General features: G+C 35.3%; 1 protein-coding gene across 7 annotated transcripts in view; it reads left to right on the forward strand.

Moving 5' to 3' along the window:
• USP37 (ubiquitin specific peptidase 37) overlaps window positions 1–19523 on the forward strand; it is a 59717-nt gene that overhangs the window by 215 nt on the left and 39979 nt on the right. Inside the window, exons 2-8 of one of the 7 annotated variants that reach the window (XM_074307618.1) lie at window positions 5455–5550; window positions 9287–9399; window positions 9861–10081; window positions 12872–13043; window positions 14101–14201; window positions 15626–15801; window positions 17310–17387. In XM_074307618.1, the coding sequence (XP_074163719.1) occupies window positions 9926–10081; window positions 12872–13043; window positions 14101–14201; window positions 15626–15801; window positions 17310–17387 (683 nt within the window). In that variant the 5' untranslated portion in view covers window positions 5455–5550; window positions 9287–9399; window positions 9861–9925. Of the gene's footprint in view, window positions 1–5454; window positions 5551–9286; window positions 9400–9860; window positions 10082–12871; window positions 13044–14048; window positions 14202–15625; window positions 15802–17309; window positions 17388–19523 lie in introns of all 7 variants that reach the window. The other 6 variants (XM_074307622.1, XM_074307617.1, XM_074307624.1 and 3 more) reach the window with 6 other exon arrangements.

The raw sequence follows: 19523 nt of genomic DNA on the forward strand, positions 1-19523 counted from the left end.
GCTGCCTCGGCTCCCCTCGAAGTCGCTCGCTTCTCGCCCCCGGCCCGCCCCCCTCCAGCCTCCCGGTTCGGGACGCCCGCGGCGCTCCGGGCCCCAGCTCCTCGCCCACTCGAGTCCTCGCCCTGGCCGCTCTCCCTCGAGAGACCCTCGAGCCGCGGCTCAGGCCTTCTGCTCCTGCGAGCCGGCGTCGGCTCCCTCCGCCGAGGTGGGCTTCGAGCCCTCTCCGCGCACCTCCCCCGCTCCTCGGAGCTGGGGGGAGAGAGACGGCTCCGCCCCCTTCGGGACTCCTCTCCCTGCCCGGCACACTTCTGTGGACCCAACTTCAACTTCAACTTGATCCGGAATCCTGTGAATCTCGTGTTTTATTTCTTCTCTCAGTCTGCCGCCGCTCCCCTCCGCGCCCGAGCCCTGTCCACTCCTCTCCACACCCACGGAGCTTAAGGAGGGGCCCCGGCCGCCGTGCCCCTTTCCCATCCCGCCCCACCGCCCCATTCATTCATTCAGCAGCTCTGCCTGGACGGCGAGTCAAAGTCCTTTAGCTCCAGGACTTAGCAGAGTAGTAAAAGGACGGGCTGTAGACCGCGGTGCATGTACCTGTTAGGGCAACGAACACTGACTCGGGAAGTCTCAACAACTAGGGATGGAATCCAGGAAGGGATGTTTCAGCTCTGGGGGGGAAGGAACTGAACCGATAAAGAAGGGGACAGTATGTTGTGGTTTCCTATTCCTGACACCTGGATGCATAGCCAACCGCACGGACCTGGGGGAGGGCCTAAGGTGATACAGTCTGCCGGAATAGCTTTGTAGTTGCCTTTCCTCGGTTGGGGATGTGAGATTCGCCAGGAGAATGGTTCAGTGTGAAGGGGCTATCTTACTGGTTTCCTTTGGCAACTTCATACAGTGACCGACAAGTATCGGAGTGTGAGAAAAACAGACCCATTTGTTGATAGAGAGGCAGATTTCCTATTTTCTTAACAGCAGAAAAGAAAAGCCCCAGGAAGATTCATTATATACCACATTAAATGCTCTCCTTATTTTGTAACATTTAGTCTGAGAATACCGAGTGGAAAAAATAGCATTAAGTATAAGGTAATCAGAAAAAGAATCCCAATGCAGAGCGCTCTCTTTTCCAAAAATTGTTCACTGTATGTTTCTGCATTTAAATTTGACTCCTGCTCTTAGAAAGTTTTTTAGAGAACGGCTGTGTTCCGTCCGAAGGAGAATCAAGTTTATAAGCCGTTCCTATATTTGAATGGCATTCATTTTTAGTAATAAGCTGATTTAAGTTTCTAGAACTTGATTTAATAGAAGATTTTTAAAAATTGAATACCTATATGTTCTTTGTAGAGAAAGAATAAGAAGAAATTAAGTTAAAAGAGAATTACCTCACAATTACCTGTGGTTCAGGCAGGCCAGAATTCTGTCTCTAAGCTGGATGTGTTATCTCTAAAAAAAGATTATCGATTGATGTAAATATCTATTAAGTATCGGGAAGTGATACCCCCTGAGGATCCAAAGACCTGTGTGAAACGGAGCCTGCCTTCTAGAAGCTTACAAGATAGGGTAGATGCACATACATTTAAGTATGTGCAAAATGAATACAAGATTGTGTGAGGGAAGACTGTAAGAGTGGATAGGAGATCAGGAAAGACTTCTTATAGGAGGTGGTAGTTTAGCTTTGAAGGATTTCAAGAGACTTAGAAGCTACTTTTTTGGCCTATTTTTCTTTTTAAATTTTTGTGGTTATTCTTGTGTTGGTAGGTGATTTACTGTTCTTGGGTAAAATTTATGTTCTCTGAACTCCTTGTTTCCATTAACTCAGGAAAAACTATAAATGATTCTCGCTGTGTATTTCCGTCTAGCTAGGATTCTCAGGTCTGCCTACTTATCTTGGTAATACTTTCTACATTTCTGAATTGGCTCTGATTATAGAGGAAACAATATTCTACTTCTGGTGCAAGAATAGATATTAATAATGAAGTGGTACCAAATAGGATCTGAATAGGAAAAAAGCTGCTTTCTTCTAAGGACAGATGAATATTATCCCATGATTGGTGGACCTCTAGTAGGCTTATGTATAATAATTTAGACTACAGTGTTCTAATTACAATTATTTTAGAAGCACCAGCTCATTAGTAATCTGCTCTATAATAGCAAGTTCTTTTTTCTTCTCCATAGCCACTTAATAGGCTGTTGAAAAAAAGGAGCAAAGAAGTTTCCAGTGTTTGGATTCCAAAGCTGTCATTCAGCCTACACTTCCTATAGTATTTCTTACAACACTTAGTAAAAGTGTAAAGTGCTGTACAAATAGAAGGTGTTAATAAGAGAGTTGGAAGGCATCTAAGAGGTTATATACCTAGTCTATATCTCTTCCTCCCTTCCCCATTAGTGCCTCAGTATCCCCATAAATCTCTATTTTCAGCTAGTGGCTCAGTGGATAGAGCACTGAGCCTGAAATCAGGAAAACCTGAGTTCAGATCCAGGCTCAGACACTTATGTCCTTGAGCAAGTCATTTGACTGACTTGTGTTTGTCTCAATTTCCTCATCTATAAAGTGAAGATAATAGCACTTAGCTTGCAAGATTGTGATGAGGATCAATTGAAGTAATAATCGTGCAGATGTTTATTGCTTTCAATTCCCTACCTACCTCACAGGATTCTGAGCAAAGAAGTTTGCAAAATTTAAAAGTGCTATATAAATGTGAATTGCTACTTTTCTTATCCTTTTCTTTCTGCACAATGAATGCAAAGCTTGGGAAAGACTACAGCTAGGGACTGGATCTTTGATTTCATTGGTACTGGGAAAGCAGCATGGAGAAGTGATAAGCATTTTTATAGTGTTTACTATGTGTTAAGCATTTTACAAATATCTCGTTTTGTCCTCACAACCACCCTCCTAGGTGCTATTTTTGTCCCCATTTTACATTTGAGAGAACTGAGGCAAACAAGATAAGTGACTTGTCCAGAAACACAGAACTAGTGTCTGAGCCTGGATTTGAACTCTGGTCTTTCTGACACCTACCAGTCCATCTACTGTATTGCTAGTACAGGGAATACTGTGATGAGGATATTTCTTTGATGAGGCCTTCCCTGCCACTTGTATTGCCTTCATTGCATAGAGTACTTCAAATTTAAATCCCTTGACTGAGATTCCCCAGCCAGTGTACATCAGAGGTGCTAAAGGAATTTTTTGTTTGTTTGTTTAGAATGGCAGTAGGGTGAATGGAAAGAAAATTAATTTTGGAGTCAGGAGACTAACATTATGCTTTCTGCTCCCGTGCTTATTTGTGACTATAGACATATTATCTGAGCCATTGGCGTCAACATCTTTTAAAAAATGAGCTTATAAGAACTTATTTACTTCAGGGTTGTTGAGAAAAAAGAACTTTGTAAGCCTAAAAATCCTATTATGGAAATGTTTGTGTTATGTATATTTGTTGCTATCCTCTTGAGGGTTTTTGGAATCCAGAAAGGCCTGAGTTCAAGTTCTATCTCAGTACATTTTGTGTGTCTCAAGGCAAGTTACTTGACCTTGATGCTCTGAACCAGAGAAGTTAAATGCTGCAATACTCATAGTGTGGCCAGAACCAGATTAAAATGTAATGGGAAACCATTTAACAACCAAATAAAAGATACCACAAAATAGATAATACTGCATTTTAAAACTAAGTATATGACCCATAGGGATCCTTATGCATAGTTCAGTGGCATCACCCCCAGTTCCCCATTTCTTTTTTTTTTTTTTTTTTTTTTGAGGCTGGGGTTAAGTGACTTGCCCAGGGTCACACAGCTAGGAAGTGTTAAGTGTCTGAGACCAGATTTGAACTCGGGTTCTCCTGAATTCAAGGCTGGTGCTCTACCCACTGCGCCACCTAGCTGCCCCCAGTTCCCCATTTCTTGAGAAAACTGTAAGACACTAACTTGCAGATAAGGTGCTAATCTGCACTAATAGAGGGAGTTTCATTAATGTGAAAGTCCCATATACTATGCTTAATGAAATCACAGTACTGGTCCTTATTCCTTTCTTAGTCAATGGTTTCCTTGTAAGGGCAGTGTTTTGGGGGATGAATGTTGAACAATAAACCATGAAACTAGTGAGGAAGGGGTTACACTGAATAAAAAAAAAAAGTTTTAGATGCATTTTTATTTGTGGACATAAGTGGAAAAACAGGTTTGATTTGTTTTTTTGTTTGGCATGTATTCAAATGATGAATATGTAAGTAAAGTGGGCTTGGATTGTGGAGATTTTTCATGTGTCAGGGAAAGGAATATGGATTTAATTCTCTGAAATGTAAAGTTTTTGAAGGCTTTTGATCAGGAGAGTGGCTTCTATCAGTTTACAAATATTAACTATCTACTTTTGAGTTTAGCACTTTGAAGGATACAAAAGAAATAATGAGAAATCTTCTCTTACAGGATCATAGCTTTAGAGGTTATCTGTTCTAACCTTTTCTTTATATAGATGAGTCAATTGAAGACAAAACTTAAGTGTCACAGGTTGGCAGAATCAGTATTGAACCTTGAGTTTTCTGATGTCAAGTCCAGTATCCTTTCTTCAGAAGTTTACATTTCATGTTAGCTTCTGTAGCTACAAAGCAGCAAATTTATGGGCCTCTGAAACCATCATAAAAATAGGGCTTTTAAATTAAAAGTTGATGTTATGGTGGTATGCAAAATGTTTTAGAAACAAGGCAAAGTACAAGAAACTAGGAGACCAGTTAAGTAATGAAGAGATTAAAGATATGATAAAAGTGACCAGGAGAATTTAAGTGGCCTCTCTCTCAAAGGACGATTCCAACTGCTTATAGAAATTGAAGGATACTAACTCATAAAGGCACTATCATTGGTAAAAGTTATGTAATCAAGAATAGACAGGAAGACATCAAGTTTGAGATGATGATGTAATATCCAAGTGGAAATGTATTATGTATTTGAAGGTATAATTCTAAAGTTTTGGTGAGAGTTCAGGGATGAAACATAAATTTGCCAGAGTTTGCCTGTTTTGTCAGTTTGTATCAATAGAGCATTAAAATATTTTAGGGGTGGTGGGGTGTTATGCATGGGTGTTTTTGTTTTTTGTTGTGATGGTAGTTTTAAACTAAAAGTAACACTATGTAGCAATGTTTTTAAAGATATCAACAAAGAATGTAGTCTCTTTTCAAAATGTAGCAGGGAGAAATAAATCTACATTCTGTTATCAAAGTACATCTTGACTTAGAGGCCTGATGTACCTCATTTTTGCACAGTGTTCCTGAAAATTTCTGCCAATCAGTTTTTTTTTTTTTTTAATGAAGTCATATTTAAGAACTCTTGTGGGGGGTGGAAAGATATTGTGCTACTAAAAATACTTAAAAAAAAAATCTTTTGTTATGCCAATGATCAGAGTTTTATTTTGTTTGTTGAATTTTTGTATATTGGATTTTCTTAAAGCAAGCACACCTGTATTTTCTTTAGCTGAGTTGATGTCTTCGGGAGGACTGGAATAGCTGCAGACTATGGGTAGTTCCTCAAGAAGAGTTCTTTACCTATGGCACAAGCATCAAAATAAAGGTGAATTATTATTAATTAGCTGTCATTAAAAATAAAAAATCACTGAAATGTAAGTAAACTTTTCATTATTGTGTTTATGTTTGCACACATTTAGAAATTGGCAAGAACTGAAAGCATTTTTAATGCTTTATTAAAAACTATTGTAATTCAAACTTTATTTAGATTTATACATGCTATTTTATACAAAAGAGGGTCCTCTTCAAAGTGATATTTTCTATGCCTAGGCTAAAATATGCACTCTGAAATATAGGAAATAAAGGAACAGGAATATATTTGCCAACACTTTTAATTACATTATAGAATGTCCAAAGTTAACAACTTTTCATATGGGATGACATTTAGGGTAATAAGAACTCTGAACATCTGTAAAGAGTAATAAGTAGTTAAGGTATTAACAGGATCTGTGATTTAATTGATATAGCAAACTCCTTGATGAGAAAATTCAATATCCCTGTAAGTTAACTCCTCTGCAACTTCCAGTCTTTGTGAGTTGCCTAATCTATATTTCCCTGAAGATTAATCAACACGAATGTTGCTGTGATAAGAAAATTAGCATTGCACAATACAGATAATCTTGTCTTTGAAGGTCACATTAGGTATAACTTTTCCCAGTTCATAGTTACTTGCTGAAAAGGTTCAGGCCCCAACCGAAGTAGTAGGGGTAAGTATGGGTGGGTAAAAAGTATAATTCTGTCAGAGCCCAAATAGGCACTATCCATAGAGATGGTCATCTTCATATGAATATTATTTAATTGTATCTGCCAATTTCTTTAATCATACCTTGTTGAAGGAAAGAGATGCTAATTAGTAGAAATAATTTGTCAAAAGAAGCAGCTTAATATTAACTATTTTAAAAGGGATTACCCAGTAGAATGAATCCTGCTTTTGCAACTCAAATATCAGTATTCAAATCCTGATTCTGCCTTTATTTCTTGCATACAAGTCATTCCATTCCTCTAGGTGAAAGTTGAAAAGTGAGGGGTCTCTACTGCCCCTTGTCATTTCATTGAATCCTGTGATGCTATTCACCAGGAGGGGCATAAAGAGTCTTTTAGTGTTTCAGAAAGAATGTAGGAGCAGAAAGATAATGTGACCAGTGATTTACTTGTAATTGTTCATTACTTTAGCAATCTGGATCCTTTGTAGCTTTACATTTCATTAAATAACCCTTTTTGTTGTTGTTGTTGTTGTTGTTGTTTAAAATGTGATTCCTTCTTTGAAAAACGTTCTGGTGTCTACTGATGTCATTTGGTACGTTAAGAAAACACTCAGGGAATATGGTTCTTTGTTCTTCTTTTGAATTCAGGTACTTGAACCTTAAAAATTGTTAAGGTTAAAGTATAGGAAAGGCGTAGTAATAAGTGGTCTAGCTTTTAATATTATATAGCTATAAATTATATAGACCGTTGTTTTAAGTGTTTACTAAACATCTTTGTTTTAAGAGCTCACTCCATTACTTCACAATAAATGTCTTGTGTTCTTCCTGATATAGTCACTTCATAAATGATTTGTGTTCTAGTAAACTTTTATCAGTAAGGAATGAAGTCAAATCTTTGCTCTGTGGGAAATTTCAGCATGTAACTTGAGAGAGTGAGTCCAGGTTTGTACTTTGAAAGATGAGGTATACACATTGTAGTGAATAGTGGAGCCTTTTTAGGAACTTGGTGAACATAAGAATGACTTGACCGTATATGTAATGAGGATTTATCATTTCAGCATGTGCCTTTGTAAACTTGGTCAGCATACTAAAGGAAGTCAACTAAATGTGAGTGATGGGGGAGAAATGCTTCAAGGACACATTGAGGCAATGTAACAATGTCAATATTTAGAAAATAACAGTAGCAAACATTGCTGACACAAAATATGGATAGTTACTAGTATAAGCAAAAATGTCATCTTAACTAAGATGATTGTGATAGGCTCTGGTGTTCTGCGGTAGCTTCCTGTGCCCAGAAAATTACATTTATTACTTAGCTTTTATAATACAGAGAAGTTATAATTTTGTATATGCTTTTCAAGTTCTTTGAGTGGTTATACCGTTTTCTTCTTATAATCCTATATGTTAGGTAGGGCAGGAACAATGGGTACCTCATTTAGTCATTGGAAGGAGGTGTTCCAGTAAAAATTACAGATAACTGAAGCATACTTCTTTTAAAGATGGAAACTTATCTTAAGGACAATTTTTCTGTAATGTGTTATATGTTTCCCTGCTTTCTTAAACAGAATGTCCAGAACATAATTTAATCTTTTCTATTTGATGACTTGGGGGTCATCATGGATTTCAGTTATTCAACTGTATTCTTAACATATTAATATTTTCAGAAATTAATGAGATGTAGGGAACTGTCTGGTACTAAATAAAATAGCTCTAGACTGCTATATTTGAAAATAAGAAAAAAAGTCATAGGGGCTAGCCTGCTCTTGGTAGTTCTTGGTTTCTTCCTTCAGCTGTCAGCTCTGACTTGCTCTCTTGTCACTTGATATCTTATTGTCATCAGTCGTATACTAATTTACATGCCAATAATTTAAGGTTTATTCCCTACTGTGTGTTCAATATCTATATTGTTTTTTATGCAGTGGGCCAGGTAATTCTGCCTATTCCATGGGGAAAAGATAAATGGGTTTCTTGGCAGGTATTTCCTATTCAAAAACCTTTTTATGTCATGGCTGTGTTCTGAAGCATTGGGGTTAAACTCCACTAGTAATGGAGTTACATATTCATATATGTGAGGGCCACAGATTGACTTAGTTTTGCAATGTAGCATTTTTTGTTTTGTTAAATATTTCCCAGTTATTTTAATTTGATTTTGCCACACGAATGTGGGAGTGTTATCCCTGGTCTGTATAGTTGGTGTCCACCTGCAATAAATAGGCTATTGTATTAGTTTCATTTTGTAAACGAAGAAATTGAGGGAAAATGGTTTTACTTTTTGGCTTGCTTAAAGACACACAAGTAATCAGTAATAGAGGCAGAACTAGCACAGTTTTCCTGAAATACTAGTTTTTTTGCTTTTTTTTTTTTTTTTTTTTCCCCCTATATTGCATTGCTAACCAGGATGATTCGTGTTAATCAGGAAAAATAAGATGAAATATTTGGTGGTTTAGCATCATAGGAAACTTTTATTTGGACTGCTTTGGTGAGCAATTATCAATTTTATTGTTGTTTTGTTTAAATTGAATTTACTGAAACCATCTCTAAAGTTAGTAATCTGGTGACACATGAAAATAAACTGAATCATTGTTGCTTTTCTTGTTTAAGACATTTTGGTTAACATTTTATATTTTGATTTCTGGTATTGGCTTGATTGTATTTACTTGTTGACATTCAAAGTTTTATTTTGAAACATTTTATATGTCCAATAATTATAGTAAATAGAAGTACATTAATAAGAATCTGGATATTTGTTAAAGATTTAAAAAGTGAAAAAGCTTTCTCTTTGAATAATAAAATTAAAAATAGATGACTAGAAAATGTGCTACTTTGTTAGAAATTTAGTCTTCTGTTCCCAAACCACTATTACTGATTAGAATAGGTCATGTAATTTGTTTTCTACAGCTGTTGTTGAGACACATGGATGAATGTTTAATAATTTTTTTGTTTTTGTTTTTTTGGGGAGGGGTTGAATAATGACAATGAGTTCTTTTCTTCATATGCTATAATCCTAGTTGTTAGACTAACTTTATTAGAATTTTTTTCTTATTATTCTCCCTATATATATATTTGCTTATACTGCAGACTATTGGAAGTAATGACACTTGGCGGACATGCATTGTTATTTTGAGAGGAGTTATAAACAGCTGAATAGACAAATAATGGAATCAGATTGGTGGAAACACTATTTCTTTTTGGTAGGTGTTTGAAAGTCAAGACCTATTGCTGTTCATAAAGAAAGAAAGGAATCCGCTCTTTAATGGTTAAAATAGAGACTGATCCAAATTGTAATAGAATATCCCTTTCAGAATGGCATCTTTGTAAACTTGTTTTTAATTGGCATTTACTGAATGAAAGAAATATAATATGTACAGGGCAAAATACAGACTCGGACACTTCCTTTCTTTAAATTTCTCATTTAATATATAGGGTACAGGTGAGTGACTGTAAAAGTGTATATGTAACCATTTTGCCTTTTTTTTTTTTTTTTTTTTTAATTGGGTTAATGGTGCTTTTACGAGATGTATTAATGATTAAAATATACAATGTAAGAATGGAAAAAATATATCAACTGAGATGATTGTTGGCATATAGATAAACCGATACCTTTATTCATGATAAATTATAATTTTTGCTTTGTTCTATTTTTCTTCCTCAGAACCTTTCAGGTGAAGTTGTGATTTTCTTTTTAATTTGGGTAGAAGCAATTTATTTTTAATAAGTATGACTCCTTTGAAGATACATGGTCCTATCCGAGTACGGAGCATTCAGACGGGGATTACAAAATGGAAAGAAGGATCATTTGAAATTGTGGAAAAAGAAAATAAAGTCAGCCTAGTGGTTCACTATAATGCTGGAGGAATTCCAAGGACATTTCAGGTATTGCCATTTTGGGTTTGGAGTATATTAATTAGTGTCCTTTAGTAAATAGTAGTTCTATGCCAGAGTTAAGTTTCATGTCAACTCCCTACTAGACAATTTGTTCTTGTTTCTTATTTCCAGTACACTAATCCTTTTGTATAAATGCATTGTAAATTATTCAAAAGCATTGTTGGGTGGCCTGCAAAAGCAGGCGGTAAGTACCATTATTTAAGGGGAAAATGAGGCTTAAGTCAATATCCAAGCTAGTTTGTTTGTTTGGGTTTTTTTTTTGAGTTAGGATGATGTCTTAGTACTTTTTGTTTGTTTTTTAGAAAAATATGATGGCTGTTAAAATATTTTAGGTTTAGTTGTTTAAAAGACACATGAAATCTTTTTTTTTTTTTTTTTTTTTTTAGTTCTGCTAAAGGCACACTATTTTACCTATAGGAGTTAGCATTTCTGTTTGCAATTTAAAAAAAATGCATCTTTTAACATTACGTTTAGAAACTCTTTGCATGCATGTTTGTAGTTTTGTGTATTGGGGCACTAATCTGTAGAATTTTTCATACATAAGTGATCTAATCTTCATATATTCCATTCTTGTTCATACATGCAAAAGTAGAAACTTCATTCCATATATGAATATATTGTTCTGAATTGAGGGCCCACCCTTGTATGTGTGTAGGGGAGGATGATACAATTGTATATCTAAGAGCTTGATACAAAATTCCTTTGATAATTGTATTGAGACAAAGTGCTATCTTTTAAAAAATAGCTTGCCTTTGCTTAAGGGTACAAAAAGTACCCTTGAACTAATCTCTAACATTATGCTCATAAAGTGGTGAAGAAATTGGTGGTGGTAGTATAAGACAGAAAATTAATACCAGCTAAAGCGTCCATATCATTGCATTGACCATCTCATAACAAGACATTAAATATAGATTTGTGTCTACCCTTTCTTTTGAGATTTCATTCTTTGACTTTGTTCCCCAGGAACTTGATCTTAACTGAAGCAATAGCCTCAGTTACTTTCTTGTCCTAGTGAAAGAACAAGTCTAGAAATGACTTAACTTAGAAGTTATTTAGACTTCTGACAGTTTTGTTCTGTATATCAGGAAGACTTTATTATATACATATATAGTCTTTTAATATTATGGATTCTGAGAGAATCCTAATTTTAGTTTCTTGGCTCATGTGCATGCTAAAATAGAACTCTTAATATTTTTGAATTTGAATTTAATGCTCTGGTTTTAAAGGAGGTGGTAGGCTATTCATTCACGAGACTGATGTGTTAGTATTTTTTTTCTTTTCAGAGTCAGGCCTAACCTCTTAATATGTCTAATTCTTAAATTCTAGAGCAAGTTATTTTGTATATAGCAAATATATTATTCTGATGAGGGTCATAAATTTGGACTCAAAAGTTTTAAAAAAAGAATAAATTTTTATGTAAATGAGAGATTCTTTAAGAAATTAACTGGTGGGGCAGCTAGGTGGCGCAGTGGATAGAGCACCAGCCTTGAATTCAGGAGGGACCCGAGTCCAAATGTGGTCTCAGACACCTAACACTTCCTAGCTGTGTGACCCTGGGCAAGTCACTTAACCCCAGCCTCAGGGAAAAAAAAAAGAAGGAAAGATATTAACTGGTGTGTGTTTTCATGCTTATCTAAAAATTGACAAAAGGCAGTTGGACTACACTTTAAAAAAAATTATCTTTTATTTCTCCTGTGGTAACTAGGCATAAAGTTAAAATGACATGGGGAATTATTTTCCTCATTGTCAACAGAAGGAAATATTGAATGAATATTTGTGAGGCTGAAGGTGGGGAGGAACAGTTAATTATCTATAGAAGAAGTTGAGGGAATAAAAGTTACTTTTCTAAGATCATCAAAAAAATCTGTTTCAGAACCATAAGACTTGGTTTTAATTGGAAAACTCAGATGACTTCTAAAAATAACAAGTGTTCTAGAATGCTTTGGAGTCTTACCTATGACTAAAAGTTGAGGGCAGAACCCAACAGAAGCTGAATTAGTTAACATCCATCATTAGAGACAATTTACGGATAGGCCTAAGGACTGGAGACATAACTACATAAGTTAGAGGTAACTCTTGGGTGAAGAAATTCCCTTTGCCAATGCAGGCCTTTATCTAGTCTCACAGAGTTACATAGAACATAAAAGCTAGTTGTTTCCCCCAGAGTCACATAGACAGCACATATCAGAGACAGGACTTTGAGCCAATTTGCTATGTACTACACTATGCTATCTTTCCATGTTAAATTTGGGCAATACAAATGAAATTTTATGTATTCATAAAAATTGAAGGACTTGGGATGGTGATTAAGACTTACTATTTAAAATCTTTTGTTTGAAGAAATGTATTCTTTGGGACATGACTATATTATTGCCCTTTCTACCTCTTTGTTAGGTATCAATAGAATAGTGACACTATTATTCCATCAGATCTCGACTAGTTAGTTGGTGCACCAATTTTCATTTAGTTTTGTTAAAATGTTTGTGTTTCTGAAAATATGGAGCTGCCTAGCTTTAATAGTAATTTAGATTTGACAACAGTGTGAAATGTTTTTAAAGAAGATTTTGTTACCATATTCATAATTGTATTACTTTCAGAAAAAATATTGATTTTATTCCAACAAGAAATAGAGAATAAAATCTTCTTTATAAAAGGGAAAAACTTGGTTTACCATGGTAAAGGGAAAAATGGTTATGAAGAAGATAGTCCTTTGACTAAAATTCTTCATTGATATTTTTACATTAATAATAAATAAGATTATTTCCCTTTCCTCTTCAGCTAAGTCATAATATAAAGAATGTGGTTCTTCGACCTAATGGAGCAAAACAAAGTCGTCTGATTCTTACACTGCAGGATAACAGCTATTTGTCCATTGACAAAGTACCATGTAAGGATGCAGATGAAATGAGGCTGTTTCTGGATGCAGTCCATCAAAACAGACTCCATACAGGTGAGCACTAATCATCCCAAACTGTGGGCCTGATTGGTACAAAAATTAGGTGAATGGGGGAGGGGGGAATGAATATTTAAATTAAATGGGGGAAAAGGAAAAAAAAAAACAGTGTAGGTCAAGAGATTCAACTGAGACATTATTTTTCTAAAATACAAAATAATTGTGGTAATCCAGGAGTTTAATTCCACCAAAAGGTATCTTATTTGGTACATAGTTTGATACTGATGACAAAATGTGCTACAGCTTAAAAGATAAAAAAAAAAAAAAAATTGTTGCTAAATTAGAAGCTTAAAAAAAAATTAAAAAGGGAATGATTCATTTCTAAACAAATATGTATAAGAATTCTTCCGCCCATTTGCATACCCATTGTGTTTCACAAATTCATTTAAGTTGCTTAAGTTGCTATAATCTTTTCCTACAGAAACAGTATCATAAATTGTGAAAAGATTCCAATACTAACTCACAAGCCAATTTAAGTTATAACATACTTGGATATTAATACTAACACAAGCATACACTGTTACTTTTCAGCTGGTTGCTGATTCATTATAGATTTCTTGTGAGGCAAACTGCCCTTTCTATAACTTCATTTTGCCTGAGAGTGTGTTTTCAGTTATGTGAGGTGTATGCCCATGGTATTATCTTGACTTCTGCATCCTGGGCAGGAGGCTGTGTCTTGTTAAGTGGGAGAGGAAGAAAAGAGAAGTTCACCACACTTTGTCCACCACACTGTGCTACCTCGTCTTAACTGAAATTGCTATCTAGATTCTGCTTCCTCAAGTAGATAGCTAAGGTTAGTTTTTAGGGCAGTAGGATCTTCCTTATGTGTATTCTTTGGCTTTTACTTGAGTTTTCTTAATTAAGATATAGTTATATTGTATTTATATAGCACCTATTTAAAAAAAAACTTCGTATCAAAAATATTTATCAATAAACATTTTGGCTATCTTTTTTTCCTTTGCTTTTCCTTCCCTTCTTTACCCAAATATATAAAAATACTAGTAATCATCTCTTTGTAAAAGTTAGTGATTTGGGGGTGTGCCTTTGTCATTAGCCATGAAACCTTCCCAGGGGTCTGGTAGCTTTGGCGGAGTTCTCGGGAGCAGGACTACACAGAAGGAAGTCAACAGGCAGTACTCTTACATAGAAAATCAGGTATGTTAAATTGTATTTTAAAGTATTGAAATCTGATTATTAACAACTGAGAGTTTGTCATTTCTCAGTATTTTTGAAGGTAGTTAAAGGAGATACTATTTTTATAGTAATGCCCTCTTTGTCATAAATCTCCTTTTAGGCACTCATTTCTTTTTATTTTAACCATTTTGTGCATTTTAAAATTTTACCACACATTCCACTGCCTTAAGAAGCACAGTATAAAATAAGCATTTTCTTAATAAATCAGCATCATTACGATTATTCTTTATGTACTTTGTTTTAATACAATAATGCTCTCAAAGTTTAGTCATATAGAACTGCTTTATACCAAATATTGTCAGATTATTTTGTTTTTAATATTTGTCTCTCTTCTGGCTGATAGACTATCATCTCTCCATTCTTGCTGAAATATCAGTATGCTATCCTTTTTAGCAGCTAACATCCTCCCTTCTAATTTTTTCTCACCAATCTGCTATGGACTGAGAAACTAGACCACTGAGCTTATTAAAAGTAAATAGGTTCTGAATGAGGGCCTGAGAGGCTTTCCTACAAATATAAAGTACATTAGTTTATTTTAGATTTGCAGATATTTTTGCTTACTCTCTGGTATTTTCCCTTGCCCACCACCTATGGTCCAGGTAGTAGAGGTGCCTTGATGATAACTTCCATAAAAGTAAGATACCATTGATCAAAACTGTTTGTGGTATATGTTGTCCTATATAAAGTTTAGCTACTTAATCTATTATTGGAAATTTGGTGGTCTTTGTTAAAATTAAATATAGGTATGGATATTTTAATCAAATAAATTCTTATCTTTCTTAATGTAGTCACAAATTGATTTGAGAATGTAGTTTTTAACAGAAGATAGGAAAGTATTCTTCGTAGAGAGGTCTCATACTTAGTGCTTCTAGCTGTTTCCCCAAATACTGACACCAGTCAGTTTTTCTTTGGTTTGGTTATTTCAATTCTGGCTTCTCCTATACAGGTCATTGGTGCTGCTTCTGCCAATGTACCCCGTACTCTTCACCCATTTTCCCTGGTGAATGTTTCCTTTCTTTTTCTCTTTTAAATCAGAATTCTGTTTGATGCTTGCCTCAGGCATTATTGGATTCTTTGTCAACCAAATTGACAATGCCATACTTTTCTCCAATCTTTCTTGGTCCTCCTTTTTCATTCTCTTGGTCAAAAGTATTTTTTCCAAGACCTACTTCTTTGTTCTCTTCATCCACGACATTCCCCAAATCTGCTTTGGTCAGTGAATGGTAGGATTCTTTCTTTTATCCTTCATATGTGCCTTGGAAATTTAGAAATTTATTAGAAAAATAATTGCAAATTTGGACTTTAAGCATCTTTGATATAATCTTATTTATTACCTTTGGAGGTATACTTATTTAATATGGATTGTTTCTCTTTTTTTCTTTTAGACTTCTTCAAAAAAAGCAAGCTTGGAATCCAAAGATGATACATTTCGAAAAGTTCTTGGAAATCCAGGCAGAGGATCCACAAAGACCCCAACAGGAAGTATCATGAGTGGGACCCGCATACATACCTCTCTGTCTTCTACTTCAACACCTTTAAGAACAGGATTATTAGAAAATCGGTATGGAGGCTATTTCCATTGATAGTTATCATTTACAAATGTTTCATTTAACTATTCCAAAGTTGATATCTTCTAGTATTACTGATGTTTTGAGAAGGGTATTAAAAGATAGAAAAAAGTTCAGCATGTACACGGAGCTATTGCACTATATATATAATTGTGTGAAATAATGTAGAAAATTTTATAGGCAATTTGAAATTTTTGTTTTAATTTGCTTAACAGAATTTTAGTCAACATTTATTTATCTGTAGAGTATTTGCAAAGTCATTGTCATTGATCCCTGAAAGATCATGAAGAATAGGAAAGGTGCTATAGGAGTTGTTTTATTTTTTTAAGGGGAGATAGTAGAATCTGCAAACTATAGACAAGTAAGTTTGATTTCAGTTTCTAGCAGACATCTAGAGGTGTGAGCATCTAGATAGGGAAACAGCAGATTGGTAAAACCAAAGTAACTCATTTTCTTTTTTTCTGTATTACACTAGTAGATCCGGGGAATATAAAACATCATTTGCCTAGATTTCAACAAAGCATCTGACAAAATCTCATGCTGTTCTTGAGGACAAGATAGGATAATATGGGCTAATATAATGTAATTTGGTAAATTTAAAGATAGTTTTATAAGTGGATTTGATGAGTCATTGTTAACTTTGATGTTAGGTCTCTATTGGAGCACTCCAGGGACTTGTTTTTGGCCATATGAAGTTTAATATTTTTTATCATGACTTGAATGAAGGCATAGATAGCATATGCTAATAAGAATTGCCTGTAGCAGAAAACTGAAATTAGAAAGGAATGGTGTTGAATCTAAGAGGGGATTTAATGGAAGTAAATATAAAAAATTAGACTTAAAAAGTACAACTTCACAAGTACCAGATTATCAATTTGTGGTTGGCTAGCTAGCTCATAGTCACATGAAAACAATTCCAGTCACTTAGGTGACCTGCAAAACATGATCAGAGACTCTTTTAAGATAGCACATTATATCTAGAATTTGGGAAGTAATGGTTATGCTGTAGTCTGGCATTTTATTCAGATTCTGTTACCGTATTTTAGAAGGACTTTAACATGTTGGAGAGTCTTTTAGAGGAGGCAGTCAAGAAGCTCCATTCCATAGGAACATCTTATGAAAGAATTAAGTATTTTTGGTTGGAGAAGACCAGGGAGACATGTTAACTATCTTCAAGTATTCCAGTGGTCGTCCTATAGAGCAGGGATTAAAAGGACAAACCTGGGAGCCATAAAATAGAAACCATGGTTGTTGTTGAGGCTGTTCAGAAGTACAAGGAGCAGCATTATAAAAGTGTTCTGGGGCTTCAGACAGAGATTGGCTAAAGAGGAGCTGGAGTGACCTAGAGGCAGATCTAGTATAGGCTGAGCTCAATGACCTCTGACATCCCTTCCAACTCTGCAAATGGCATGATTGCAGATACTATCCTTGAAGCCATTGGGAACTATAGTTTTGATGGTGTAGATAATGCATTAATGTTTTGATTCTCTGTGTTCTATAGGAGTGAGAAGAGAAAAAGATTGCTCTCATCAGGGTCAGAAATGAATGAAGATTACCCCAAGGAAAATGATTCATCGTCGTAAGTTGCCTTGAAAACCTTTGTGCCATTACATTAGTGTTTTTTTACCCTGATAGTTGGAACCACAAGGGAATACAATACAGATGGTTAGAAAACTGAAAAGGTACTACGTGATGGTATTAAGCTGAATGCTACCTAAAAAGAATGATGTGCCAACTGTCACCCTCCTGTTTTGCCAGTGTTTATTATTTGTAATGCCAGGAGGGAGGGAAGGAGCACAGATCTATTGGACTGTAGAGAGCAGTGGACTGGAACTGGACTACAAGGCTTCAAATCAAGGATCTGATGATTTTCTAAGTTCCCTCTGTCAAGTTACTCGACTCTAGCTGGGCTTCAGTTTTCTTAATTGTAAAATATGGGATTGGATTCCAAGGACCTTTCCTATGGCACTATATACTCTGAGCTGATTTTTAGTAGTATTTGTAGATTTTGGAATTAGATGCTTTTATTATTATAAATAAGAAAAGAGAAAAAGGGAGGTAATAAAATGGAATATTATCATTTAACTTCTATGAAAATTATGTTCCTATTTAGTAAATCAGGTTCATAAGCATAAGGAAATTTTAAGCAGAATTTCATAACCTTTCACAAATGGTATCAATCATAAGCAGTAGGCACCTATTATATACCAGACACTGGGATACAGATACAAAAAAAAAAAAAAAAAGCTATCCTTCTAAGAGGAGAGACAAAAGCATACAGAATAAAGAGAATAATCAAAGTAATTAAATGCAAGGTAATTTAAGAGGGAATTGGAATCACTTGTGGGGAGGGGACCTAGAAAGGCTCCATGGAGCTTGAGTAGCACTTTGAAGGAAGAGGGGAAATTTTGTGAGACAAAGTAAAGAAATGGTGAATTCTGGGCATAGAAGATGGAGTACTGTGGATAATTTGCCTGGATTAGATTGGACAGGAAGAGGAGTAAATGTCCATTGAGACTGGAGAAATAGATTGTGAGGTGTGAAGGGTTTTAAAAACTTAACAGGTTCATATTTTATCCTGGAGACAAGGAGTCACTGGAATTGGTTAAATAGAGGAATGACAATGGTCAGATCTATCTTTAAAGAAAGCCATTTTAACAGGAGTATATAGGATGTAGGATGTGTCTTATCAGGAAGTGACTTGAAGCAGGGAAACTAATTAGGTTGCTGAAATAATGTAGGTGAGAGGTGGAGGTGATGAAGAATTGTACCAACACGGGTGGATGAGAATTGATTTAAAAGGAGTCTTATATGAAGCTCTTGTTATTTGTTTCAATTGTGTCCAACTTTTTGTGACCCCATTTAAAGATCTTGGCAGAGATAATATAGTGGTTTGCCATTTCTCTTCTCAGCTCTTTTTATAGATGAGGAAACTGAGGCAAACAGAGTTAAGCAGTTTAGCTGTGGCGACAAAAGATGGGAATAGTAAATGTTGGAGGACTTATAGAAAGACAGGCATACTAATACATTGGTTAGTACATTTGTGAATTGGCCCGGTCATTCTGGAAAACAATTTGAAATTATACTTAACAATGACTAGCATGTCCATATTCTTTGATTCGTAGATCCCACTGAGGCATTTATTCCAGTTAGATCAAAGATAGAAACAAGGGTATCACAGATAAAGAGCCCAAATAATTTCTTTACACTACCTCATAGAACCTTTTGTAACAAGGAAAAACAAGCAGAACAAATTACTACAGCAGTTCTAACATTCTGTACCCGTAGTCTTCCTCCTCTTTACCTGGTAGGGGGAAGTTTGTTTCATCATTAGTCCTCAGAAACAAAGCTTGATAAACTGGCAAATCTTGAAATAAGAATTGTTGCCAATTACATGGAAAAATGTTCAGAGAAATGAAAGTTTAAAAAAAAACCAAAAACCTTAGGTTCTACCTGGTTCTTCTTAAAGAGTTAACATTACAAATTTTTAAATCATCAAGTATTTTTATCTCCCCACTTCAAGAGAGTGGGGCAGGGCAGGAAGAAACCCTTATCATTTAAGCATAGTAGAGCAAAACAAATTCCCACATTGAATTATTTTCAGAAAAGTGTTTCTTACCTTGCTTTTAAATCATCATCCCTGTCATGACATGATCCTCTGGAATCATAGTGGATTGTTTTGGCAATCACAATTCTCAAGTCATTCAGAATTGTT

Source organism: Sminthopsis crassicaudata, chromosome 3 (genome assembly GCF_048593235.1).
Source record: "Sminthopsis crassicaudata isolate SCR6 chromosome 3, ASM4859323v1, whole genome shotgun sequence".
Lineage (NCBI taxonomy): Eukaryota > Metazoa > Chordata > Mammalia > Dasyuromorphia > Dasyuridae > Sminthopsis > Sminthopsis crassicaudata.